The sequence below is a fragment of the Melospiza melodia genome, chromosome 5, assembly GCF_035770615.1.
Source record: "Melospiza melodia melodia isolate bMelMel2 chromosome 5, bMelMel2.pri, whole genome shotgun sequence".
Lineage (NCBI taxonomy): Eukaryota > Metazoa > Chordata > Aves > Passeriformes > Passerellidae > Melospiza > Melospiza melodia.
The window spans coordinates 28902874-28930291 of NC_086198.1; the positions used below are offsets into that span (position 1 = coordinate 28902874).

Consider the following 27418-nt stretch of genomic DNA (forward strand, 5'->3'; position numbering starts at 1 on the left):
CAAGATTTGGGTTCATGACTTGGTCTCTTAAGTATGGAAGAAGGGAGCTAAGGATGCAGAACTCACCAACCTCAATGCCCATGATTCAAATCTGATGTGTTTGTGAGGTTCACAGGCTGTGAAACAGGAAAGCACAAGGATTTTGGTGACTGACAGAGGACAATCAAAGTATCCACACACATCAAAACTGTAATTAATTATAAGCCTCAGCTAGCTAGAAAGCAGTCAATTGAGCAGAAGGCAAACAGCTCATCAGTTGCTGATGGCTAGGAAAAAAAAAAAAATACAAGCTCTGAAGGCAAATTTGTAAGAAATAAACCAAAGAAGAAGGCTCACAAAACAAAGTGTCCCTGGTTGGATTTGCAAAATTGCCATGCAAATTTACCAGCCCAGACATGAAAATTTTGTTTGCCCAATCTTCATACTGGAGATTGATAACAATGAAAACAGGAATATTCCCTTATCAAAGCATTACTCACTGAAGCCAAGGAAGCCAAATAAAACTTTGCAAGTCTGCTCCCTGGAGTAACTATTTTATGTTCCTTTTCTGCTTCAAATACTAGATATAATCAAGCACAGTTGGATGCTCCTGATTAACATGATGGTTGCCTGGAAACACAGGCACAGTGTGGCCAAACTTCCCTGTCCCTGCCTGCGCCTGAACTCTGGGACAGGCAGGTGAATAAGGTCGGGTTTGCAGCTCTTGCCTCTTAAAAGCCTTTTAGTCTAAGCATTGGAGAAAAAATTGTTACTGGACACGTTCAAAAAGAGAAGATAAACAACTCTAGAAAGAAGCAAGAATACAAATCTGTGCTCTGAAAAGCCATGGTTCATTTTCTCTGTATCATGAGAATTGAGAGGTTTGACAAGATACTAAATCAATATTGGACAGATAAAAAACCCCAGCAAAACAAAACAGCCCAGAAGCTTTCACAGATGATTAACTCGTCACAGTACTAAATCCTAAAATAAAAAAAAAGAAAGAAAGAAAAAAGGAAGTATTTTCCAAACATCAGGAGACAGCTGGGGAAAGGAGGAAAAAGGAAAACCAAGTGAGATGATAGAGAAGTAGAAGAGTAGAAGGTGAGTCCAGTTTCCTCTTGTGCCAAGTTATTCCCAGGTGACTTAAAAAAAAACAACTCTTTTGTTTCTATGTTCACTGATTCCTCTGTGAAATGACCTTCAGCACTTCCCTGTCTAGTCCTGGACAGGGTGCTTGTGAGGTGCTCACCGCGTCTCTGACAGGGACAAGATCACTTGGGAATTAACAGGGTCTCATTGGAGTAAATACAATAGTGAGTACCGTACTGGACATTGGGAAGAATTCCATCACAGAAAGGGTGATTGGACACTGGAATGGGCTGCTCAGGGCGGTGGTGGAGCCACCATGCCTGGAGGTGTTTAAGGAAAGCCAGGATGCTTCCTCGGTGCACGGTCTGGCTGACAGTTCGGTAATAGGCTGGACTCGCTGATCTCTGAGGCCTTTCCCAACTTAACCGACCCTGTGGGGTTTGTTTCCCCACAAAATAACTTAACCGACCCTGTGGGGTTTGTTTCCCCACAAAATACCCTGTAAGATTTTTTCCACAAGACATCCTGTAAGATTCCTCCACCATGGGGTGTTATTTTGCGCGGAATCCCAAGCAAGCCACAAAAAACCCCCGCACCTCCGCGAAGGGCCGGGGGTCGTGAAGCGCCCAACCCCAGCGAGGCCCCGGGCAGGAGGGGGCGCGCCCTCAGCCGCGGGCCTGCCTCGCGTTCGGGCGCCGCGCGGGCTGTCCCGCCCGGCCGCCGTAGCGGGGCGGGGCAGCTGCGGGCGGGGAGCGGCGGGCAGGGCGCGGGAAGCGCCGGGAGCGGCGGCGGGCGGTGAGTGCGCGGCCGGCCCGGGAATTGCCGGGAGCGGCGGCGGGCGGTGAGTGCGGGGCCGGCCCGGGAATTGCCGGGAGCGGCGGCGGGCGGTGAGTGCGGGGCCGGCCCGGGAATTGCCGGGAGAGGCGGCGGGCGGTGAGTGCGGGGCCGGCCCGGGAATTGCCGGGAGAGGCGGCGGGCGGTGAGTGCGGGGCCGGCCCGGGAATTGCCGGGAGAGGCGGCGGGCGGTGAGTGCGCGGCCGGCCCGGGAATTGCCGGGAGAGGCGGCGGGCGGTGAGTGCGGGGCCGGCCCGGGGCCATGCGGGGCTCCCCGGGCTGCGCTGTCACGGAGCTGCGCGGGTTTTCCATGGCTTCCCGTGTGTGCTCCGGGAAGGGGGCCCTGGCATCGCTGGCGGCGGTGGGTATTGATGGGCGAACAGTGAGGATCCCTGGATTCGCGGCTGCAATCGCCCCTTGCGATTTGCCCCGGGAAGCAGAGGAATGCAGTCGGCAGCGTGCGGGGGTTTTCTGCCTTTGCTCACAACGCCGAACAAAGCGATGTTGGAGCAGAAGTCAAGCGAGAACTGAGAGGGGTTTTGCACCAAACTGGGTGCGCCTGCTGCCTTTTTAATCACAGCATCTTTCCCCTGTCATTTAATCACGAGCCTTAACTTAGTCTGTTTTATTATCTGAAGGCATGCTTTTATATTTATGCTTTTCTTCTGTTTGTGTCTGTTCTCGCACAGACTTCCGTGTATAGAGCATGGATGGGCTGCCCCCTCCACCCCTAAAGACACGAAACACCTATTTAGGTTTAGCCCTCTAAAAGAATTTTAGCAAAAGGTTTTAGGGATGATGAGGCCTTTGGCACTGTTTGAAATTTAAAAGATTTACAGTGTGGCAAACAAGGATTCTGAGTCATACTTTCACAAGTAATAAAAATGCCAAAGGGAAGGTTGAGTGCAATGGCTTTAGGAGCTCTGTCTCCCCACCTCAACCCTTAAAGTTTTGCTTTCATCTCAGTATTTTTCATCTTCAGTATTTTCTCCTACTGAAAGTATTACAAATCAGGGGTCTGCCTGTGTGTACAGAGTATTTAAAATAATGTGGAAGCATGTCTCTTATCCTAATGTTTTCTCTTCCCTTCTCAGCTTGCCAGAGAAGATCAAGATGAGTCTACGGAAGCAAACTCCCAGTGACTTCCTAAAACAAATCATTGGAAGGCCAGTTGTTGTAAAATTAAATTCTGGAGTTGATTATCGAGGTAAGTTCTCCATCTGTTTCTCACAGTGAGTAAAGTAATTCATTGAGGAGGCTGGAATAGATGCATGGAATAGAAAAGAAAAACAGTGTGATCCAGAACAATGGAGTGTGAGAATAGAGACAGTAAAAATAGAAAATCAACTCTGGAGAAAGTGATAAGGTGGGGTAACAACAGGGGATTTAGAAATTAAAATTACTGATCTAAATCATTAGTGTCCTTGGTCACAGGTGATTAAACTGGATGATTCTGAGTTTCTAAACTGATGCTTGGAAAGATTGTCTGGAATTACAACTCCTGAAACGGCCAGAAACACCCCTTGTTGGAACTAGATTTTTCTTCAGCTTTTTGTTCTCTATTTAGGTAATACAGATCTTGATCCAGGAAAGCTTCAGACTAAACTCTGCTGTCATTCATAATAGAATTCTTGCATGATGAAAAGCATTCTTGACATTCTTAATTAAACAACTGCCTAGATCTGTGTTGGGTCAAGGCTCACAGAGATACAGGAAAAAGTTTAGTGTAGTTTTTGCTAAGTGTATCAGCATACCTTCATGTATATAGGATTATAGATTTTTTTAAACCAGTAAATTAAACTCCTCTGTGCAGTGAAATGTCCTGGTCTTGCTCCAATTAAGATAACAGTATCAACCTGACCAATTTTTGTAGCAGTATCCAAATTCAGTCAAAACTAATCCCTGCAGTGCTCAATTAAGAAATTTTATTCTGTAATGACTTAAACATTATGGTTCTGCAACAGACCCCTTCTTTAGAGAGGTTTACTTCAAGTGGCTTAGCTTGGCGCTTGTGGGAGGAGACTTGTTTGGGCTGTGACAAGGAATCTTTTTGCTAGGACAGTTTTAAATTGTTCACTGACAGAGCCAGCAATGGCTTCTTACCTCCTTCCTGTTGCCCTGCAGTGTCACTCAGCTGACAAAATTTGCAGTCTCTCATTTCTTTGAGAACCACATTGTCTGACCACTTCAGATGGCGTTGGGGGCTTAAGAGGTTTGCTGCCTCTCTGTAAATTCTTCAGTGCAGGAGAATGTAGAGAGAACTCATTAAAGTCAATTAAAGCAAGTCCTCATTTACCTGAGGGTACACACAAGGCAGGGCCAAACCAGATTTGGGTTCCTGTTTTCATTGAGACCATTGCTACCTCTTCCTTGGTAAGATCCATTTACATTTGTAAATGCTGTAGATGAACTTACCTCTCAGCAGAGCTAGTGTAACTTGCCTACAGTCTGACACCACATTAATTGAACAAGAATTCCCTAAATACCCTTATTTGTCACTGGATTTCCCCCCCTTCCTTATTTCCCTGCACTCTTGTGACAGAAAATTCGTGTAGTGTTTTTGTTTGAAAAATACGCACTTAGTTTGTTTTCTGCAAAAATGTGACCAACATTTGTAAAAGCCAAATATTTCCAAAACAGCATCTCAGGCTGTTGTTGCAGATCTGCCCAGGTTCTCCCCCAGGCTGTGCTGCTGATGTTTTTGTTGCCTCCACACCAGCACCAATGTGGCCTCATGCAGGTGCTGATGTGTGACTGAACTGTCTTCAGCCACTGCCAAGTGCTGCAGGTGTCCGAGTCAGGAAGCCCTGGGAAATGATCAGGGGTACATTAATGTATGGATTCTGTGTGTAAATATGGATATGTACATTAAAGCATCTCTACATACAGATAAAACAGAAAATTGCTAGCCAGGATGGACAGTGATAATAGTTGATGCCATTAGTGGTGTAAGAGTAAGCACAAAGAAAAGTAGGAAGAGAATGAAACAACTGCACTCCATGAATGCACTCTAGGAGCAAAAGAGTTTGAAAATACTGCATTTATGGCCTACTGAGTTGTATGTAGCTCAGGTAAATCCACATGGTCCAGTTTTAATTTTGTACAAACATATTTTTGTTTTCTGTTCCTGTGTGGATACCTTAGGACTATTAGAGTGGAAAAGAATCTAGACTTTTGTTTGAGTCTTTTTCGGGCATTTAGTGGCACTTTGTGACTAGTTTTTCCTATGTCTGTGGAGACAGAGAAGAGAAACAGGAAGGAAAATAAAAACCTTTAAGCCATGACAAGTTGCAGAAGAAGTTGAATCCTGATTATTAACTAGAAGATCCCACAGTGACATTTCTGAAAAATGAGAATGTGTCCTGAGTTTTCTCCCTCTTTCTAATTACAGCTAATATATTATATTTCATGTCTTGCTGCTAGGTAAATAGCTAGGTGTTTTTCAAACAGAGGAAAAAGTTATTTAAGTAGTAATGTCTGTGCAAGGATAAAGTCAGGAAAACCCACATGCAAGAGGAAGATAAAGCAACTTGTAAAAAGCTGTATTACCTCTGTGCTGTATTACACTAAAATGTGTATATTCCTGATCCAAAAAAAAAATCATCTGATATTGCAAATGAAAGATTTTTTCTTTAATTGCATTATCAAAACAGAGTAATTTTATTTTTGTGGGAAGATTTAAGTGGCCTTTGTTGAAAAATGTGTAGAGTTTTGTTGATATCAAAACAGAGACTTGCAGACAGTGTTCTCCTAGCTCTGTAAGCATGAAGACAAATATGTGTAGGCTGTCCTGTATTAAAAGGGTTGTTTTTCAGCTGTATCCTTCACAAGTTTTGTGACAACTCAGTTTACATAGCATTGTCCTTAGGTTATCCAGTTGCACTGAATGCCCCAGGTGTTTTTGGTGTGTGCTTAAAACACAAGTGAGAAGGGACAGCTTAAGCTTTCAATATGGAAATTGTCCATCTTTTGAAATAATGCCTTAATAACTTCTTGTTTTTACTCCCACAACTCTTACACCAACTGATACCATTGCTACCAGAGTGGTTGGGATTCCTTTTTCCAGCTGAATTCTTGGAAAACATCTGTCCATACTTGGGTTTTTAGTTTGTTATAAGGATACAGGGTGGGCTTTTTTCCTGTACTATTCAAGCACAGTGCATTTTTGTTATTTTAAAATAAGTTCAAGCTGATTCTCTTTTAAACTGCCACTGTTTTCAGGTGTCCTGGCTTGCCTGGATGGATATATGAACATAGCTCTGGAGCAGACTGAGGAATATGTAAATGGACAGTTAAAGAACAAATATGGAGATGCATTTATCCGAGGAAATAATGGTAATTCCTGCTCCTTCTCTTACTGCACATTAGAAAATTGTGGTTTGATATTCTGAATTTGAGGGGTGGCTGAGGTGTAAATAAGCTGTCTGTAAGCCTAAAACTATTATTCTTTCTTGGAAATCTTTACAATATTTGCCTTTTACAGTTCCACTTTCTAGGGTCTGTGTTTTTCTGCATTCTGTGGTCCTTTTTTCCTCTGGACTTGAAGCTCATTTAGAGAAGCATGCTCTTTTCTAGCCTTATTGGAGCTTATTTTCTTCTGTTTGACAGGCTTACTCTCTTGTACTTACTGCTTGCTTAGACGGCCTCTGCACCATAAGAGTTTGTGTTTTTAGGCAAGCTACTGCATAAATTTATGCTACAGTGCAGATATTACAGTGACACAAATATTTTCTGGTGAAGCAGTTTTCCAGGACTGAATGAATACTTATCCTTAGTCCTGGAGGCTATTTTCATCTTTTGAGTAAAATTTTACCACTAACCAAAAAAATCACTCATGCTTTAATATTGAGCCTTTGAATATCCAAGTGCAGTAGGTGGATTTTAGTGCACTTCAAGGACAATCCCAGGCTTCTGAAATGACTCTCTGGTATCAGGCTGTAATAGCAGGACATGCCAGGGAAAAGAGTATCTAAATATAGAAAAGGTTCACAAGCTGGAAGTGAAGAGACTTGTAGAAGAGGTGAATGAAGCAGTTTGACCAAGTTGCTTGTGAAGAAAATGGAGATCAGCAAGGAGGGATGGAATAAAAAGACACAAGGACCAAACCCCATGTTAGAAAAAGAGTCAAAGAGAATGTGGCAGCAGTGTAAAAGAGCATTTTGGGTGGAGAAATAATCCTTGAAACGAGACCAACCCTTGTTTCTTGCATGGCATTTGGACTATTATGCTAAGGCCTGGAGTGACATTTCAGCTGGAGAATCAATTAAGGAAATAATCTGTTAGGAAAGCTAAAACAAGGGGATGAGAGGCACAAGGCTCAAGAACAGGCTGAACAGAGAACTAAAGACATGTGGCAGGTTTAGGAGCACAGTATCATTTTATGCTGTGACTGGATCTGTTCTGGGGATTTCATCAGCCAAGCAGGAGGAAGATGTCTCTTCCTTCATAACTAATCATTAGCTTTGCCTTAAGTGCTTGGGATTTCCAGCTCTTATTGAAAGATCACAGCATTAGTGTCTGAAACCTGTAATTCTGCTGCTGAGGAGCTCTCAGCTCTCATGCTCCCCTCAGCAATACTGCAGGGCACTGCCTTTGTTCCTGCTCTGTTCAGCTACAGCTGCTGGAGCATAGTTGGGCTATGAATAAAATAAATACTGAACCAAAGTAATACATAATGTTTAGAGCTAATGGCATTTTTTGAAACTTGGACTTAAAGGTTGCCTGGCTTTGTTCATCCTGAATGGGATCTCTTACAGTGTCAATTTATATGCCATGGAAATAAGATGTTTTAAATAAAAAGGCTTCTGCATGTCATTTACCAGGGCCCTCTTCTGTGTGCCACTTTCTCTTTTTCAGTGTTGTACATAAGCACCCAGAAGAGGAGGATGTGAAGATGGCAGAAGGAGGCTGTTTTTTTGTACTTGTGAGCCTCTTTGAAGTGATGAGCCCTATTTGATTTGTAGTTCAAAGTCCACAGGTGAAATACACAAGTGTTTAAGTATTTTTTTAAATAAATGGAAATGTGAGTGTAAACTGCCTGAATGCTTTTGTTTCAAAGCATTGCTTTGTTCCATTGTACAAAAGAAAAATAAAAAGGAAGCTTGTAATAGTGCTGCAAGACTAATTTGAAGCAACAGCTCATTTAATTATGCTAACAGTTACAAAGGTACTGATTGAAAGGTAAGCAGGCATGGATTAATTGCAACTCAGAGCTCTGTATTAATGGCAGAACAATACTTTAACTGATGGTGGGAAGGGAAATGCTAACAGTGTTGTGACAATGACCTGTCCCTTTTGGAAAACACAGGGTCAGCTTTAAATGCCAAGCTAGTAAGAGTCATCAGCTAAAAAGTTCAGCTGTCCAAAAAAATCTTGAATTGTGGATTGAATCAAGGGATGTAACAGTGACACTTCAACAGTTAGGGGTGGGGAAAGAATTGAATCAAATGGAAGAAAAGCCTTAAGGGTGAAAAGGAAGCTCTGTGCCAGCTGAGGAAGTCAGTCAGAGGTGAAGAGCTCTCAGTTGGTGTGTCAGTGCAGCCTAGTAGCTACTTCACCTCCTGCCTGGGGACCCCCCACCCTTCCTGTGCTTGGGGTGACCTTTTCTTGTGCTTCTCTACCAAACACAATGGACTTCTTCAGTAAAAAGCAATTTTAACTAATACCTAAATCTACTCCTGAAAATGCACTAGGAATCTGAAAGCTTTTATAAACACGCCACATGTCCTCTCCAGCCAGTTCCTTCTCCCATCCATTCCCCCCAGAACTTGGTACCATCTCTGTATTCCCTTTGTCTGGCCAGGAATGAGAAGTGCATTAGAGTATGGGGTGTGCATTAGGGAGGGGGAGCCTCTGAGCTGACAGCAGAGAGGGAACTTGTTTGTGTGTATTTTGCAACAATGTGCGTAGATAATCAAAGCATGGTGAATAAAAGCAGCTCAATTTTACATGGATACTTATTGCAATTTATAAATGTATCTTCTCCTTTTACATGCAGTCAGCCAAGAAGAAACCCAAACCAACTCTGAAAATTCAGATACTCCTTCTCCTGAGTGTTCCTGCACTTAACATCACACACTCAGAATGTTTTCTTGTTCTTCATGATGGAGTTATAAGTTAGGGTAATGTACCTCATGGTGAGGTCATTGAGCCAATTTTTTACAGGAGCTTCCTGAAGCCTGGCTTTATTCTTGGGACAGTTTATAATGCCTCCAGGAACAAAAATACTTTAGTTGTGGATGGATTAACACAAGACAACTGTGTGAATATAGCATTGTCCTATTCTTCCCAAGTAGCTGTGATGCAAGCAGGAAATAGTAGCATTCCAGTTATCAAAGGGAGAGAATGAGAACTGCAAATTTTAATTCTACGGGTTTTCAAGATGAAGAAATAATTCTAAATTATTTTGCAATCAGTAGTTAACCTTTCCACATTAAGCACTTCAGAAGCCATGATAGAACACACAAATAGAGTTGCTGCTGTACAATATGCTTCAATAATTTATCATTTTCTGACAAGGGTTGAAAAAGGTCCAGGATATAAGACAAATCACCAACTTGCTCTTCTGTAAGTGACTTTTTTTAAAAATGAAGATGTACCTCCAAGTGGGGCATGCAATTTTTCATTTGCCTTGTCATCTCTATGTAGCTGGCAGGTGACTGTCTGCTTTCAGTCCTGGAGACTGTCTAGATTTTGTTGTTTGTTTTTTTGTTTTAATATAGGACTAATTTTTTTCCCTCTCCACCTTTCTTTCCCCCTCCACACACCTACCCATGTATAGCAACACATTTTGCAGAATTTGATTTAACGTCAAGGGTTTGCATTGTTAACTTTTTGACTGGTTTCGTTTCTACAAGTCTAGTTATGGAACATTTTTCAGTTGTAATCTGCTACTCCTGGTGGTCTAATCACATACTAAACACACTTTATAAATATAAATACTATGTAGTTTACATGCCAAGGGCTTTTTTCATGTATTCTAGGTCATGAAGTCATCATTACTATGTGAGGTAGACAGGAAGATTTGCATTTAAGGTCAGCTGTTGTAATTCAAATTTAAATTTCAAAAGTAGCAAAAGAAATGAAGCATTTACTTCCTACAATCACTGACTTCCAGTTTATTTTACAAATTCTTAATGTGACATCACTTACCATGTCCTGATGCTCTTGCCCCAATACCTGTGTATAAAAAAGTTTCACTTTGGGATCAAGCTCATTGAGATCAGAACTGACCATGAAACATTAACACTTGCAAGCATTTGTCCATTACTCTACTTAGAAAAATGTACCCAAAATTAAGTAATCCAAAACTAACAAAAATTACTGAATTTCAAAGGCTGAAGCTGCACTCATGTTGATAGTCAGAACTTTTATGCAATGAGATCACACTGTGAAACCGTGGCCATTCAACCACTGCCCCCACCCTCAGTGACACATTCATTTCACAGACACGCTGTGCAGAGCGGTAACTGTAAATTTGCTGTACACCCACATCCAGCACAAGTTTCTTGCGCTGGAAAAGCCAAACTGAGGCATATGTCCTTAAACAACAGCCTGGCTGGGAGAAGCAGCACAGCATACCTCGTGGAAACTAGAGAAAAGCCTGGAAGAGGGAGAAGGAGGCAAGCCAGGTCCCTACCAAAGCCTGGAGTGCCTTGGAGTTGCCCTATAGAAAGGGAGCAGAGCATGCTAGGAAGGTTTTTTAAACATGTGTACCCTGATGACTACTCACTTTTAGAATTTGTTTCCACCTGGTTCTTAGTTCAAAGGGAATCTAATGCAAACTATGCTCAACATCATTCACTTGAGTTTTTTCTATCTTTTTTGTGATGTTATGATGACCAAACAGCTACTGAGAGCCCTTCTGGGTATGACTTGGCCACTAGTTCCTCAGGCTTTTTCACAGCTCTGAAAACCAGCTGTGCCCCACAGCTGTGTTGTTCCTGGGAGACAAGAAAGCATGAAAGTGTTTGCAAAGTGACAGCCTTGCAATGTGTGACTGATGGTGCCAGAGCAATGCTTGATCTTTCATATCCCAGCTCACAGCCATGGCCGGCTCCAGCCCTGTGTTGGTTTTGAAAGCAAGCAAGCTTTGCAGTCAGCAGTTTCAAACTCTTGGATTCCTGTGCCAAACTCTTCTCCAAGACCTGAAATCAGATGGGAGGGGGAATTTCCTGGGCTGCTGTATTGATCCTGAACAAGGGACCCTCAGCCACAGGGTCCCTCTGCCAGGTCATCCAAATGGAGTTCACAGCAGCTGCCACTCAGTGCCACAATCACACCACCTGCCTGGCCTTGCCTTTGTCTAACAGACGAGCAACAGGAGATGGAGATCATCCTTTAGAACAGAGGGTTGGTTTTGTGTGTGGAAATTACAAAATAGCTCAAGTGGCGAAACGGGAGAGCAGCTCTCCGTGGATGGTTTGCATCTCCTCTATGCAGCACACTGTGGGGAAATCCATGTGGCCTCTGACTGATGTTGTGTGCATGTGAGGAGTCCAGCATCTGCATTTTACCTGTTGTCTGTATGCCTCATCTTACTCAGTCTTATTAAAGCAATCATTAAGCTATTCATTGCTAGGCCTTACTTCTCTTTCTCTCCCTTCCCTCCCCTCAACCCCTCCTCTAGAGGAGAACAGCTGCCCATGTTGGCAGTAGTTACCAAATAAAATAAAGGGTTATTTTGGTTTCAAGTTGTAAGGGAAAGAGGCTCACAGTGTATGTTGCATGCACATGTATGGGTCAGTTTGTTCCCAGAAGTGACATTTTGTTACATACCAAGAGTTCTATCATCATTATAGTGCCAGGATTCCATATTGCCAGAGTTTCCTACCTTCTCAACATATCTCATAGGCAGCTCTGCTAAGCACTGACTCTTCCTGGTCCTTGCAGCAGCCTTGCATCTGGCTCCAGATCCCACCAATCCACTCTTTTATAACACTGTTCTTATTGGCTACAGGTGTGGCCTGTTAACATCAGGCCTGCTCCTAATCTTTAGTAATTGGTTCAGCTGCAACTCTTTAGGGGGTAAGATTTCATTCCATACCACCTTCATTTACCCACACTGTATCCCCAACAACATTTTAGTCACTGTCACACTTCAGTAAGAGACAGAAGAACAGCAGGAAGAGTCAACTGGATAAAAGTGGAAGGACCTGCCAGTACTTTTGCCAACCCTTGTTTTGCCTAACTATCAGAAATATCAGAAAAACATCCTGGTCTCCCCAAACACAGACGCACAGGCATGCATAGGTCAGCCCCTGAGATGCTGAGTTTGGAGATAGTTCTCCATTCTCCCTGTGGGACTACCATGGGTTTTTAACCACTCATCTCTCAGCTGGACACTGGTCTTTGTTTTAAAGATGACTTGAAATATTCTTAAATAAGGTGGTGCTGCCAGCTTTGCTGGTTTAATGATCAGTTCCTTGTGATCTGAACTCAGCTGTTGCCACCTTCAAGCTCTCTACTTGATCAACCTGCCCACTCTTCCCTAAGCCCCCTCAAACTTTGTTATAGGACTCAGGTAGCTGCCAGCTGACCAGGAGGAACTTCTAACTCATTAAACCTTTATTATCTTGCAGCAGCAAAGTATTTCCCAAACCTGTTAATGAAGCAACAAGCTTGCTCTGGAGTGTCAGCTCTGAGTTTCTTATGTCCATGCCCAAATTATATACTGATCTCCACTGCACCTGCTCCACATCTGCTGGCCCTGTTGTGCCCTGCTGATGTGGAGATGTAGAAGCAGCCTGCAAGAAGGACAAAATTTCTGCACCAGAGAACCTGCAATGTTATGGGGTTTATAATCCTTCTGTGCACTTATCAGTGACATTTCAAGTTATATGGTTTATATTCTATCTTAATTATCAAATCATTACAGAGCATGCACAGTTGTCCTAGTGTTACTTCAAATTCCCAGCTGCGGTCTGTGGGGTTTTTTTTTTTTGCTAGAAATCCACTACACAAACACTGCTGGGAAAACAATGGGCAGGGTGTAAGTTGTCTTATGTCCCCTTCTCCTGACAGCTTCCTGCTAAGGAAGAGGTTTATGACAAGAAAAAGCAAACCTCTCTCCAGGTCCAGCAGTGCCATGTGGTCTGTCTGGGCCCCATGGTCAGAGCTGAGCCCGGCTGAGCTCAAGTGACTCCAGCAGGTCACAGCCCCGGCCAGAGGAGGCTGAGGCAATGCTGTCCTGGTGGGTGATGCAACCCAAGGTTCTGAGAGGGCTGTATTTCTTACTGGAAACATCTGCCTGTCACTTGGCATTTGAATGAGCAGTTGGAAGCTGCTGGTAGGTGCTCCTGTCACGGTAATGACTGTGACAGCTTTTTCCATCTCTGAGGAGGAGATGGTTGTGACATTTGCTTTGACCGTGGCTTTCAAGCCACGGAGTTCCTATGTTTGAGAGCAGGCAGTGAGGGTAAATGCTGTGTAAGGCTGTATTTCAGATCAGCCCAGCAATTAACACTGTCCAGGCAGTGCCATCTGACTGCTGCTGCTGAACCTGTGAATAGCAGCATGCCCTGCCCTGCCCTGCCAGAGGCTGCTGCAGCCTTGGAAGTGAGCATGGACAGTTCAGTCCTGCCCTACATCCTCTGCTGTTGCACATGGGTTGGATCTGTTTGAGCCTCTTCTCCCCACAGCTCTGCATTGTGCTCCAGGGAGCACCAAGCACTGCTGTTTCAGGGTCTGCACTTGGCCGCTTTTCCTTTTTTTCCAGGTGGGAGTCAGTGGAGAAATGGTCCTCCCTGATTTTAGGAATAAGCTAGGAAAAGAAAACCATAAGAGACTAGCTGGTTTCAGGAAAGGATTAGTCATCAATACAGCATAAAAGTATTCTCTTTTGTGTATGAAGGATGGGCAATTACAAGCTGGAACAGAATCAAGAATGCAAACTTGTCCTTCCTCCCCCTGACCTGTGCTCTGCTTCCCCTGAGTAAAGGAAAGAAAACTACAAGATTTACATTATATCTTGAAATTCAGTGATTTTAAGGCGTCTTTCAAATGCAGAGGAGAGCAGGCTGATGAGAGCCCAGTACCACCAGTTTCCTTACTTTCCAACCAGTTTACCTGCTGAGAGCCGGGCTGTCAGCAGCAGAACCTCAGTGCCAGCCTGGCATTTTGTGTCTCTTCCAAAAGACAGGCTGCAGAGCAGGGCAGGGATGGGAACAGTGCTAATAAGTGAAGCATCTGCAAACTTGCCCCCAGTTTTTGGGGGTTGTCCCAGGCAGAGGTGACCAGGATGCACCCTCTGGACAGCCTCACACAATGGTCACTTCCCAAGCAGGATCACTGATAAGGCGTGGCAGGAATGAGCCACTGGCAGGGAGCAGGGTGAGCCTGGTGACAGAGGCCAGGTCATCAGAGAGCCCTGATCACCAGAGCATCTGCAGTGACAAGGGACTGGATCAGCTCTGCCACTGACTGCCAGCACAGCTGCAGAAAAGCTCAGGCAAGGAGCAGGGCTGACAGCCTGGACATGAGTACAGCTCATGTGCTGGGGGACAGTCACACTTATCACATGTTTGGTCCCCTGTGCCAGCTTCGGGGGATTTGTGGGGTGTTGATGGCTCCTTCTGACAAGGCTGGCACATGGGATGAACCTTCCAAGCCTTTGTAGCAAAATTCTGCTTTTACTGCCAAAATTAATCCCATGTAAGCATGAGAGATGGGGCACACCGCTGGGGGCACATGGAGGGGGCTGATGTGGCTTTGCTTTGCTTCAGCATGGAAGAGGGGATGTGTGTGTGGGGAGGGCAAGGTGAGAAAAAGTCCCATCATCCTGCACCTCTGCAGAGGAGTTTCAGGGTGTCCTACACAAACCCCATGATTTGCTGTGGGTCTCCCCCTCCCTTCCCTGCGAGTTGCCTTTGTTTGCATTGAAGAAACTTGGACATTTGACACACATACACACACACCAAAAAAAAAGGAAAGAAATAAAAGAAAAAAAGGGGTAGGATGTGAAGAGAAACCCTGATCTGATTAAAGCAGGATTTGGGCGCTGGCAGAGAGCTGCCGAGGGTATTAGCAGTAACAGCTGCTGTGCTTCCCATTCGAGGAGCAGGCGAGGAAGGTCCCTGAAAGGATGGTCCTGGGCAGGCTGGCAGGGCAGTGGTGGCAGCGAGCCCGGCAGCGAGCGTGTCCCAAGGTAAGCGCCGGCGGCAGCGGCAGCCTGAGCCCGGGCAGCCCCGGGAGCAGCGCTGCTCCCCCAGGGGATGGGCACAGCAGGGCGGGAGGGGAAACAGCACAGCCGGGACAACACCCCAGGGAAAGAGCTCGGGGCTAATTCCGTGAGCTCCTGCGAGAAATCTTATCCAGCAAGGACTGTTTAGGGGTGCCCAGAAGGGAGGCCGGCTCCGTGAAGAGGAGACATCCTGCTGCTGGTCCAGCAGGGCTGGGAGGGTTAGCAAAGGCTCCTGTGATTCTCACAAGCATCTTCTGGCACACAACTGGTTGGAGGGGCAGGATGCTTGGCTGTGGAAGGCTAAACTGCAACCATCTGCTTGCTGCTTTAGGCTGGGCATGAATTGTTCCGCTTGCACTGGTGCTTTGTTAGTCGGCTGGCAAGTTTCAGAAGTGCTTGAGAGGGAGGTGTAAACTAGACCTCCTCAGCCTCTGCTGCCTCTGATTTATTTGCATTTACTCATTGACTAAGTGTAATGACATCTAAGGCAGGCATGTTGAAAAGAAGCTGGTAGAAAGTGCTACATTAAAATCAGAAGCACCTGCTTTGTGATATCCATTACAATAAATGCCACACACTTGTCCTTCATCTTCACTTTGAAAAGTGCATTTTGAAAAAGCAGAGTAGCACAATACTCCGTTCAGTCTGGGAATGTGTTTTGTGCTGTCACTGCAGGGATGAGGCTCTGTGATGGCTCTGCCCTGGGCACCAGCCCCATATGTGATGGGGCCTGCAGCAGCTCTGCAGGTCCAAAGGGCAGATGTTTCCCCTATTGATCAGGCTGGGATTTGGGCTGGGAGTGGTGGAGGGTGCTGAGTGTGGCTGTACAGAGCCTGCTCCTCCTCCTCCTCAAACCCACAAGACTTTTTAGAGCAAATCTTTTCTAGCTGCACCCTCCATGGGCACCTTCACAAGAAATCCATCCTCTTGTGGTGGGCTCTTCCCTCTCCCAGCCTGAACAGTTCACTTCAGAATGTAAATGCCGTGGATTCCCAAAGTGGCTCCAGGTGCCACAGAGATCACTTATTCCCTTTTGTTTAAAGCCAGCAGGGAGGGCGGCTCTGGAGATCAGATAAATCAATGGCACCATTTGGGAAGCCACTGCTTTGAAGTGAACTCCAGGTTGTTCTCTGCTGTAGGATGGAGGATGGTGGGAGAGCCCACAGTGCCATTGTTGGCTGGGCCTGCACTACCCTGTGCTTGGTGTCCTGCGCGGCCGCCTTCTCGCAGGGCGCCAGCCATTCTGCCTGCAGCGACATGATGCCCAGGCACCTGAGGGTGCAGCTGCACAGCTCCAACAGCAACTACGTCACCGTCCACACCAACATGTCCTTCTTCTTCCCAGGAGACAAGGTGCCAGGTAAGGAACAGCTTCTCACTCCTGCATCTGGAAAATGCACGGTAACTTATCTCAAGCGATGCAATTAATCTCTGTGAGGTCTGGGCAGGGGGATAACTGCTCTGAGTGAGCTACAACACCTCTCTTGCCATGAGGACATATTTACAGAGGGATTCTGTTTGCAGCACGGGTGCTTTGGGTGGGATTCATTTATCTCAGCTGTGTCTCAGCCATACCAGACAGACCTCACTACATGCAGTGGTCCATGTGGGTAAAGTCACCTTCCCAGCCCCTCTGCACCACTCAAAGGGGTCTGGGTGACTCACCTGACTCTTGGGCATGGTTGGCAGCGTTCCCCATCCCTGGCATTGCTGCTCCTCAGGCAGATGCAGACAGAGCTGAGGCACCATTCCCCAGCTCGGCCACTTGCCCGTTCATCCCTGTGCAAAACAAAACCCCTTTGAGAGCAGAACACAAGCTTTTGCTCACATACAGAGCGGTGTCCAAACCTTCTGTAAAAATGGCTGCATGCTGCCTGGTCCAATGGGGTTAACAGCTTATCATCAGGGAGGGATAGGGGGGAAGTCTCAGGCAAATCCTGTGTGCAATTACACATTGGAAAACCAAAGGTAAAAGTCTGGCCTTCTGTATCTAGCATGTCCATGAAGACTGTGAGGACAAAGACAGTAAGGTGTTTTCAGCAGTGCTGCCCAAGGTTTTTTCTGGGAACTCCATTGCAGGCACTTCACTACATAACAGCAAGACAAATCCCTTTGTGTCCCGTGTTTTGTCTTCCAAAAGTGACAGTAAGAAGCACCCGGGATTACATGGGCTTTATGCTGCAAGCTCGCAGAGTGTCCAACAACGAAATCGCTGGCACGTTCATCTTCCTGCCTCCTGGTTCCAAGCTGCTGAATTGTTTTGAAGATGGTGACACTGTCACACACTCGGACAAGTCACTGAAGAGAAACCTGTCCTTCGTATGGAAAGCACCAGACCAACCCATTGGAGACATCAAGTTTTTGTAAGGACATCCTGGTTCCTAATCAGAATTTGTGTTTAGTTACAGGCTGTCCAGCACAGTGGTTTATGTATCTTGAATCCAATATAGCTAAATACTTACCAAATGCTGCTACAGTATCCTAGCTGGTACATAAATCACCATTAATATCTGCTGCATAGTGCTGCCTTTTATTTACATGGTCACTGTTTTCTCAGAATAGATACACTGGAAAATGACAGCTTAAGCATTTTAGGAAACAGAAATGTTAAGGCATAAAGACAGAACTGTGACCATGTTGCCTGTCTTTGTAAATAATACAGCCCATAGGACTTCCCTGCCTAAAGGATAATCTTGTATATCACTTCTTAAGAAAAAAACAAAACAAAAAAGATCAAAAAAAAGAGAAAAAAAGACATAGTTTAAAAAAAAGTTAAATGTAAACAGAGTTACTCACAATAGAAAGAGAGTGAGCACTGTGTCAAAACTTGACATCTCTGTTTTGCACCAAAGTCCCAAACTGTCCAAGTGGCTTGGTTCTGATTTGGAATGAAATTAAACATCTTCTAACTGACTGCCTTAGAGGAAGCACACCGGCTTCTCATTTCAAAAGATATTAAATTGTTATATTTCAACTTTACAAAGTCACTTAGAAACTGCTTGGCCAGATCCTTGGCTGCTTCCCAAAACCTAAGTGTCCTGTTGAATGTTGTGGCTTGATCATCTCATTGTGATTCAAGAAAAATTCATTGAAACAGAAATATTGCTGCTTAGAATTTCAAATTTTGGCCATTGCTTTATATCAGAAAATACTATTACAGTTTAAAGAAATACTATTAAACTCACAAAAACCCCAAATAAACCCAAAAAAAAAATCCCAACAAGACCTAGTCCTAGATACCCACTCGGATATTTCTTTCAAGTCTGGCCTTTTATGCTCCGGGCTGATATGTGATAGACTCTTCCTTTTTATTCTGTCACAGCATCAGGAAAAATGTTTTTTTTTAGGCTTAAAAACGCTTTCTAAGTATCATCTGGCACAGAAAAACCCAGGTTGGTTTCCCCTTAGATAATTCTCAGAAGCAGCTGAGCAATCTGAGCTGAAATTCTCTCAAAATTTCCATCTTAAATAAGGCTCTTGGGGTGCAGTTAAAGGTTGGCCAACACAGTTTTGGCACCTGACAAAAAGCAGAGGATTAGGGAGGCTCAAATATCAGAGGGCTGAGAAGAGAGACTTTTTCTACCCCTTACCTATTCTGCTGTTTGTACAAGTTACATTGGCTTGTTTTAATTAATAAATACCACTGTTGTTTCCTTGCCTACAGAAGATTGTAAGCAGGGCTAGTCCCAGTTTTACAAATGTACTTCTATCAACATGATGAATGTAATACAGCTTTTGAAATTTTTTTAGGTTCCCACACATTTTTTGGCTGAACTTAATTATTTATTGAGTGGTGATTCTTCATCCCAAATCTTTCTTTTTTCCTGGTACCTTTTATTTGTAATAGAAAACATACGACAGGCTAATCCTTTAAAATACTTTTGCATTGTTTCTCTCTTCAGAGTAAAGCAGTCTTTGTGATTAGCTAAGAAACAGTCAGATGTTTTATTAATGCTATAGAGCCAGTAAATTCTTGCCTGATTATGTTTTAACAGCATCTCCATAGTCCAGTCATACTTTGTTTACTGGGCAAAGATTGAATCTGCTGTTGTGGCTCAGGGAGGGCAAAACAAGACTCTTGCTGACAAGAAGCCTGAGGCTGCAGCCCCCACGCCCCTGCAGGGACCAGCTGACCCTCACCCCACAGGTATGGCGAGCAAACCTTGTTCTTTCTTACCAACACCCCCTGCAGAGTAGTTTTACAGCTTAGTCTGGCCAAGGGTCCAACAAAAGTGGCCCAAACAAGCTGGGGGGACCCATTTAACTCCTGTCAAGGAGATCAGTGATGGCCATAGTGAACTCCTTAAAGTGAAGGTGGGGGTCAGTATTTGAGGTGTGGGTCAGTATTTGAGGTGCCAGTTCCAAGGAGGGCACCAGGAAGCTAAATAGGGTTGCTAGATCTTATGATTTCAATGCAAATCTTAAAACACTTTACCTAAAATCTCAGCTCTTGAAGAGAAGGAAGTCCAATTAGCAATGTTGCCCAACCAGAGGAACATATTTGTCTCTAAATGTCAATATTGCCCTCCAGGTATATATTTGCTTGTATTTATGCAGCCTCTGGTCAGTAAGATGCTCCAAGAATTTATTTATACCTAAATCAGACGTATTTCTCAGCAGGAGGAGAAATACGTCTGATTTAGGTATAAGTAAATTCTTGGCATGGCACCAAGGCTGAGTTTTAATTATTTTTAACTTGACTGTAAAAAAAATTGGCCCACTAATTATTATTTTACTTGACCAGTGCGCAGGGAGCGAGCTTTGCTGCTTTAATTTCCATGTGTGTTCCCTCTTCAAAATAAGTGACACGAAAATAAAAGAGTCACTGTTACAAACCTTCCTGGCAAACCTTGGCACTGAGTGGGATTTGAAATCAACAAACCGAAGACAATAGACTTCTGCTCCTCTCCCTGATTTTTGTTTTGTCTCCCTGCTGGCCAAGGTCCCATCTCTCCTGCAGCTGCCACTGGCTCCCTGCTGCCTGCCAGCCCCACTGCCATGGTGGTAACCCCAGCACCAGAGCCGGGTTTTGGTGTGGGGTCGGAGACTCGTCCCGTTGCCGAGCCAAAGCAGCCGGGCCGGACTTTGCGGGCTGTGCCCGGCAGGAGTATCCGGTCCGGAGGCCGGGGGCTGGAGCCGTCCCTTCCCACCCAAGATGTTGGAATGGTGGATGCCTTGCAAGGTTCCCTCTCCCAGGACAATGCCTCCAGCTACAGCACCTCCAATGGGTAAATCTACGTGGTGGGAAAAGTTGTTTCTCCAGTCCTTGTGGGAAGGAAAATAGTAATAGCCTCCCTGCAGATGAACAAGAGAAATGTAGGAAGGTGTCTGGGGGAGGTGAGAGGGTGTTTGTTTGCTGAGATTTTGAGAAATAATCCTTTGGATATTGCACATGACAGGCAGTAACAGGGAGAAAATCCCAAACCCCTAAGAACCCAACGCTGTGTTGCTCAGCACAGTGGGGGGCTGGCCAGGAGGTGGAAGGATGTGATAAAACCTATTGACTGCTGTAACATTCTTCTGAAAGTGCATACAACTCTTCAGTGAAACACTGAACTTAGCAGACCTATTTCTCCATCTGCAGGGAAAAGGAAAAAAAAAGGATACAAAGCAAGTATGAAATTTGGGCTGGAGGATGCCTGCTCAGAAATTTTAGAAGGTTTGGGCTGCATGAGCTTTCATGCAACATTTCATATTGTGGGTGAAAATGATGGGGATAGGAATCAATGATCAGGCATGATTCAAAATGCAGGTTGTATGATCCACATTGACTGCATGCATCCAAAACTGCTCTAAGGAGCAGCACTTCTTGGTGGTGTGAGCCACAGGTGTCACTTGCTAACCCTGCCTTTGCTCTGTCCATATTTCAGAAGCATTGCCAGTCCTGCCACCCTACACTTGTGTTTGATGTGTACAGGCAACAGGAAGGTAAGCACCAGGGCTGGGGAGGACACCCTAGCAGCCCATGTAGGTGACATAAGCGGCTAAAACTACACTGAGACTGTTGAAAGTTTTAGATTTTTTTTCCTTAACTGGAAATTGAGGTTTATGACTCTTTCTAGTTTTTTTGGTTTTTTTTTTTTTTTTTTTTTTTTTTTTGTTTTTTTTTTTTGTTTTTTTTTTTTTTTTTTTCTTTTGAGCCCACTGGCTGGGTTTTTAAGAGACCCACTGTAAAAACAGTTGCTTTCCCTTATGTAGATGTGACTATAGGCTGCTGGAAATGTGTGTGCTTAGACATACAGGACACAGAGTTAACAGGCTAAGTCAACTATGCAGGTGATGGAGAGAAGAAAAATACAAGAAGAAGAAAGAATAGACCTGGTGTCCAAAATGCTAAAGGAGAAAGAGAAATAATCTCACAGAAAACAAAAGAGAGAGGGGATGTACAGCACAGAATGAGCCAGAAATATTTAGGAAGGAGCAGAGGACAGAGAACAAGTAAAGGAGAGATGTGTACCATAAGCACCTGGCATAGCCATGGAGAGAAGTGGAGAACTGGCAGTAGAGGGAAACCAAAGGGAAGGATGAGCTATTACACAAGAAGAGCATAATGAAAGAAAAACACTGAGAAATTAGGTAAGAATGGGGAGGAGTATGAAAAGAAAGGAGAAATGAGTTGAGACAGGGCAAGGACTTAAGAGGCAGTTCCATTTTCTGTCCCAAAGTCCAAGTCTGGCAGCATATCCTTACAGTATGGCGTTTGCGTTTTAAGGGCAAGTGGTCCATACACGTGCAGTCCTAACTTTGCCAGCCTGCTACTTTATAGTTTGCAGTCCAGCCACTGGAAATCTTCTATTTCCTACTGTATTTTACTAGCACCTTCAGAAACCATCCCTTCCACAAAGGATGCTCTGACCCTCCACTACTTTGCTTCACAGCTTGCCGAGGCTCCTACCTCAGCTTTGTGCTCCCGTCACACTGCCTTCCCAGGAAGCTTTAGAAATCACTAATGATGGTAGAGGGTGAGAGTTTCTCTAGTGAAATTAAGGGATGTGTGAAAAAGCCTGCTGGGCTGGACAGGCTGGAGAGGTGCCAGCTACTGAGGGCCAGATCCAAATCTCAGTGGAGCCAAATTAAAAACTTCAGTACATTTTGCAGATTTTGGATGGGGGCTCAGGTGCATAGTGGGAATGGAAAAATTCATTGGGGGCCTCCTAAATTGCATGCTTGTTCCCCAGTTAGTCTTGGATGATACCTGCAGCAAATTCTGAGTTGCAGAACTGGCATGGAGCAGCTGGCATTTTGTAACAGTTAAAATAAGGTGCATGGAATCAGACAGTGCCCAGGCCCAGGCAGGATCCAACATTCCCGCTAAAATGGGTGGTTAAGCAACACAGAGGAGCATAAGATTTCAGACTGGCTGTGTAAACTGAGAAAGCAAGACAGGCTTTGGGGAGAATTTATAGGTTGTATGTGCATGCCCCAGAACTGCTGATGGCAAAGGCCATCCCAAGTCTCCCATGTCCATCCACTCCATAGCCTCAGAAGGGGAATACTGAATCCCAGTGGGTCCATGTGAACCTACACATGCAGCTTGGCTGGGAAAATCACACCTGCCCTTTCAGCATGACCCTGGTGCCACTCAAGGTGGGAATTGTTTATTAAGTGATATTCTTTTGTGATAATGATGCCTGTGAAAAATACCATCACCACAACAGGAACTGCAGACGTTTAGTTAGACAAAGCAGTGACCTTCCTCTCCACTTTGCCCCTCCAACCCACATTGCCTTTGCCCCTGGGACCAACTTGGGTGCCTAGTTCCTCCCATGGTAACTCCGGTATGGAGGGTTGCATCTGCTTCATTTTCTAAAAGCTACTGAGTAAACAGGGAACAGAGAAGAGGTAATCTAAAGCCAGGGGGACACAAGGGCATCAGAAACAGAGTTGAAGTGTTCCATGACATAGGCAGTGAGAACTTAATCAGCCCCCTTTTCTCTTCCCTCACTGCATGCTTTGGCATGTTTTTGCTTTCAAAGGGCAGCACTGAGAGTGGGACCATCTTGAAAGCCTCCCTACGTGTGACAGCGTCCCCCTCTGTCCCGCACGTACGCACGCACCTGGGCGGCATTGCTGCAACCACAGCCTGGCCTGGTGATGCCAGCACTGCTGGCAATTTGTCCTCGGCCTCAAGGCAAATGGCAGGAAGAGAGTTGGCACTGCAGCCAGAGGGGGCAGGCACCAGGGCCGAGGAGGACAAGGATGAGCAGGAGGCAGCTGGGAATACCCTGCCATGGGTGACCAGGCCTGCTCCCGAATCTGCTGTTCCTGGAATAGGGGAAGGCCCTGGCAGAGGAAGCCGACACCTTGCAGCCCAGCTTGGCCTCCTCCTGCTCTGCACGGCCGCGCTGGGGCTGGCGCTGGCGGCTGCCGTGCGCTGCGTGTGTGCCCAGCAGTGCCACAAGCGCGCCGAGGTGACCTTCAGCGAGCCCGAGCCGGACGTCATCACCGTCACGGAACACGGGGCCGTGATGCGCTTCCGAAGGACGCGGGAAAACGGCCTCGTGCTGCTGCCAGCCCCGTGCAACTGGGTCAGCCCCTCGAGCAGCACGAGCAGGACCGTGCTGCTTTAGTCCCTCTTTGTGCTGCCATGCAGGCAAACAAACCCAAAGCAGCCAGGTCAGACAGAGGTGTTAGGCAAAAGTATCTAAACTACAGCTGCTGGGGAAATTGAAGCTGATAGATTGCTCACTGTGTTACACTTACTGCAATTAATATTGTATATCTGCTCATTAGCTGTCACTGTGGCAGTGACATACACTTCTACTGTTCCCTTAAGGGTGTAGCCAAAAATAGAAATTCTTTCTCTGCACTGTGGTATTGACTCCTGTTTAATCTCAGAAAAAAAGTTTCTAGTGTTGTATTTCTTTCTAGGAACTACAAACCCAACCATTCTCATTTAAGAGCTTACAGGTTTGACTCTGTGCACTTGGTATCCCTCAGATGACAAATATTTGCCAGAAGATTTCAAGTTGCAATTTGAAAATAAAAAGCAATAAGTCATTAGTGGAGAACATTGATCCCAAGAACGCTGAATTGATCCATGGAGTGAAACACAGGATGGCAGACACCAGCTTTTGGGGAAGAAACATGCCTCCTCATCAGGTGCAAATGGAAGAAAATCTTTCCTGTCCATTTGCACCTGATGAAGAAGCTTGTTGAAGCCTGACAGCCAACGTTTATTTAGTCTTTTACTTTGAGTCAGCTCAGTGATACTGTGCAGAAACACAGACTGAGAATACCCTTCCCAGGTCATTTTGGAGATGCCTTGCAAAGGATGCATGGAAAGTTAACAACATCCTTGTGTTCTGAGTTTGTGCAAACTTCTCTCTGACCCTGTGGTTTTCTGCAGGAGACCCCTAAAGCAACTCTTGGAAAACGGCATGATCCTGGACACCTCCTAAGAAGGAGAGGTGACAACAGCAAGGATAAAGTTTTATTTTACTGCAGCTTTAAAAGAGTCAGAAATTGACCTGATAATGATACTCTTGAGATGTACATTTTAGAGCCTTTCAGAGAGCAGGAACTGACCCCTCTGGTGTCCTTTTCTAGAGTGGATCATCTCAGAGCTGATCATTCCCAAGCCATGTAGTGGGGAACAAACTTACATTTTGGTGCTGCAGCCTAACTCACAGCCCACAGCAATCCCCCTGAACCAAGCAGATACTGCCAGGACTCTGATGGTTCACCCAGCCTTGCTGGTGACAACTTCCCCTCTGTCAGGAGGGCCCTGTGGACATCTCCAACTGCTGCCCATCTCCATGCTGGATAGTCAGTCAAAGCCCTGCTCTCACGTCCTCCCTTGCCTCACCACTGACTGCAGAGGAGGCAGGTGGGACACAAGTTCTGCTCCAGCTCCAGCATGATGCACAGAGTGCAGCTTTTGCTAACAGTGCTTCCATCAGCATTTAGAAGGAGCTGGTTTCTGACCATACTGCTGCACTGTGATTTGTGCTGCACACATGGACAAGGCTTTACCAACTCCACTTCTAGGCCTGGGCAAAAGAAATGAGTAAGAAAAGAAGTGAGTGTACTCACAAATGCAGCTTGCAGAGATGAGCTTGATGCTCTTAACCAGGGCACTTTGAAGAGAAGGGCAACTGCACCATGGCCCTTTGCTGCAAAGAAAACAGGGGTAGGGCTGTAATTGAAAAGACAAATTTTGGTTTAGGACTCAGAAGGATGCCAGGTGAATGGTTTTATATTCATTAATTGAGCTTATGTCCTACCTACTGGTAAGTCTCCTGGTTTTAAAGCACACATGTAGACACTTACAATGGCATTCCTCTCCTGTGTCATGTGCCTTAGAAAGAAATCATGTTTCTGTAACCCAGTGCAGCTGAACTGTGTAGTGACTAAACCAGACTGCATTCAAGTCATTGTTAATGCAGCCAAAAAAAAAATCCTAATTAAATGAGAAAATAGGTCAACAAATTCTTAAATATTTAAAGAACTATCACATATTATTTTAAAAAGTTTCTTATGATGGCATAGCTGTTTATGAATAAATTACAAATACCTGTGGCCTCTTTCACTGTTTCTCTAGGATTAATGTTACCAGACTGCTCTGGCTACAAAACCAGAACCTTCCTCTCCTCAGCTCTTTCCCCACAACCCAGCTCTGCTTCTTTCTAGGCTGACTAGAGCAAGGGAAGGCCTCATGGAGGTGTTTGACTGGGAGAGTGGCACTTCAACACCATTCTGCCTTCAGCCAAACTCTGCTTTCTGCTAAATTGATGTGCTCCAGTATTATTAGTAGTAAGACCAGTAATGGTGAGCTCTGAGGGACACAGCTCCTCTGAATTAGTAATGAGTTTTGCTACTTTGCAGCTCTCTTGGCTGAGCCTAAAGTGCCTGTGTCTTTTTCTTGACTTCTGAATGATGTTCTGTTTGTTGTAGTTGCCATGACAGGAGGAATGGAGGTCTTATCTCTTCTTAATGCTGTAAAAAACATGAGCACTGGTTCATTTATTAAAAGGCACACCATTCAAACATCCCCATTCTTACTGACTTGCCTTATATGGAAATTAGTCTGTGTTCACACTTGTAACAGATTTCTGAGAAAAAAAAGTCAGAATAAGGAAAACAAAGGCACAAAGCATTCTAATATTTACTGAAGAGACAAGTGAAAGGCTTGCCTTATTTCCCTCTCCAGGTGCATGAGTTCTGCTGGAACTGGGAATTTCAGTTCCTGCAGGGCAGCTCAGCCTGCAGGCACCTGTGGGCCACGCCAGGCTGGCATCCCTCAGTGAAGTGACATGGGTTGGGGTCAGAAGTACTGAAAGCAGCCAATGTACACCTATCCTGAGCCTGTCTCCCCACCAGCCAAACAGGCATAAAACAGAGTTTTGGCAGTAAAAATGGCTATTGCAATGCTTGAGCTATTCTTGCTCAAGAAAAAAAAATTTAGAAATAACAAAATGTAATGTGGAGAGGTTGCACTAAGCAAGACAGCTGATCCAAAGCTTGGACATCACAGACACTTCCAGCATTGGTTGAGTTGTCACTAGCAAGCCAAAAAAGCCAGACATGCACCAATTTGGCCAGGTCCAAAAAGGGAGACAAGGCTCATAGGAGAAGCCCCAGGGCCCTGTGGGCCCAGCAATCACAGTCAGCAGGGATGTGCCAGCTCAGGCTCTCCCAGATCAGTGGGGGATGCAGCCCCAGGCCTTTCGGAGATCTTGGCAGCCCTTTTGGCACAGTTGCTGCAAATAGTCAGGACCACAAAACCAAGGAAGGTAAAGCAGCAAGGTCAGGAACCCAGAGAGTAAAACATTCAGCAGATACATGTGTTATTTATTCACTCAGATTTAAATAATAATGACAAATGCCTGTAAAAAAGCAAAGGAGAAGCTCTAACAATTTCTGCAACATTCAGCTCCAAAAAGACAGCTGCTTGACAGCAAAAACAAATGACAAAGTAGCAGCCTGACCTGCAAAGCTGGTGAACAGCAGAACAGATCTCTCACTCCTCCTGGCAAGCTGGACCCTTCCACTGCCCCTGCCAGGCCCTTAAGGCTCATTGTGTCTGGACTGCTCTACAGGGCTCCATTCCTTCCTTTGCCTTCCCTTCTCTCTCCTGCCAGCTTGTCCAAGGCTAGGAGAGGGCAGAGAAGGGCTTGGGGAGTCTCAACTTCCCCTGGACCAGGAGCTGCTCAGAGATCTCTCCCAGCCCCTTCTCACACAGAACTGCTTCCACTCCACAGGTCTTGTCTCGGCAGCCCTCCTTCCTCATTAGTGTGTGTGTGTGACTCTCTCAATAAAACATTTTGCTACATGATGTATGAAGGACCGTGTCTCAAACCACATTTTACTGTATATTTAAGTGCATGTTTT

General features: G+C 45.2%; 2 protein-coding genes across 4 annotated transcripts; both read left to right on the plus strand.

Annotated features, from left to right (window-relative positions):
* The first annotated feature begins 1823 nt into the window (after positions 1–1823).
* LSM6 (LSM6 homolog, U6 small nuclear RNA and mRNA degradation associated) lies at positions 1824–7938 on the plus strand. 3 transcript variants are annotated; one of them, XM_063156739.1, is made up of 4 exons: positions 1824–1866; positions 3000–3112; positions 6127–6240; positions 7762–7938. In XM_063156739.1, the coding sequence occupies exons 2-4, from the start codon at positions 3019–3021 to the stop codon at positions 7794–7796; spliced, it is 243 nt and encodes an 80-aa protein (XP_063012809.1). In that variant the 5' UTR covers positions 1824–1866; positions 3000–3018; the 3' UTR covers positions 7797–7938. The 3 variants fall into 3 exon arrangements, with proteins under 3 accessions (XP_063012809.1, XP_063012811.1, XP_063012810.1); XM_063156741.1 differs by lacking the exon at positions 1824–1866 and adding an exon at positions 1935–1958; XM_063156740.1 differs by lacking the exon at positions 1824–1866 and adding an exon at positions 2063–2142.
* Positions 7939–16225: 8287 nt separating this feature from the next.
* On the plus strand, positions 16226–26120 carry REELD1 (reeler domain containing 1). Its single transcript, XM_063158082.1, has 6 exons — positions 16226–16445; positions 17226–17448; positions 19081–19232; positions 20028–20313; positions 20956–21013; positions 23062–26120. The coding sequence occupies exons 1-6, from the start codon at positions 16226–16228 to the stop codon at positions 23653–23655; spliced, it is 1533 nt and encodes a 510-aa protein (XP_063014152.1). The 3' UTR covers positions 23656–26120.
* Positions 26121–27418: the final 1298 nt, after the last annotated feature.

Bases quoted from the DNA above. Each gene is read 5' to 3' on its own strand.
- LSM6 (XM_063156739.1), top strand. From the start codon at position 3,019: ATGAGTCTACGGAAGCAAACTCCCAGTGACTTCCTAAAACAAATCATT. The intron at 3,113-6,126 runs GTAAGTTCTCCA...CACTGTTTTCAG, and splicing joins TTCTGGAGTTGATTATCGAG to GTGTCCTGGCTTGCCTGGAT. The intron at 6,241-7,761 runs GTAATTCCTGCT...TCTCTTTTTCAG, and splicing joins ATTTATCCGAGGAAATAATG to TGTTGTACATAAGCACCCAG.
- REELD1 (XM_063158082.1), top strand. From the start codon at position 16,226: ATGGAGGATGGTGGGAGAGCCCACAGTGCCATTGTTGGCTGGGCCTGC. The intron at 17,449-19,080 runs GTAAGGACATCC...ATGTTTTAACAG, and splicing joins ATTGGAGACATCAAGTTTTT to CATCTCCATAGTCCAGTCAT. The intron at 21,014-23,061 runs GTAAGCACCAGG...TTGCTTTCAAAG, and splicing joins TGTGTACAGGCAACAGGAAG to GGCAGCACTGAGAGTGGGAC.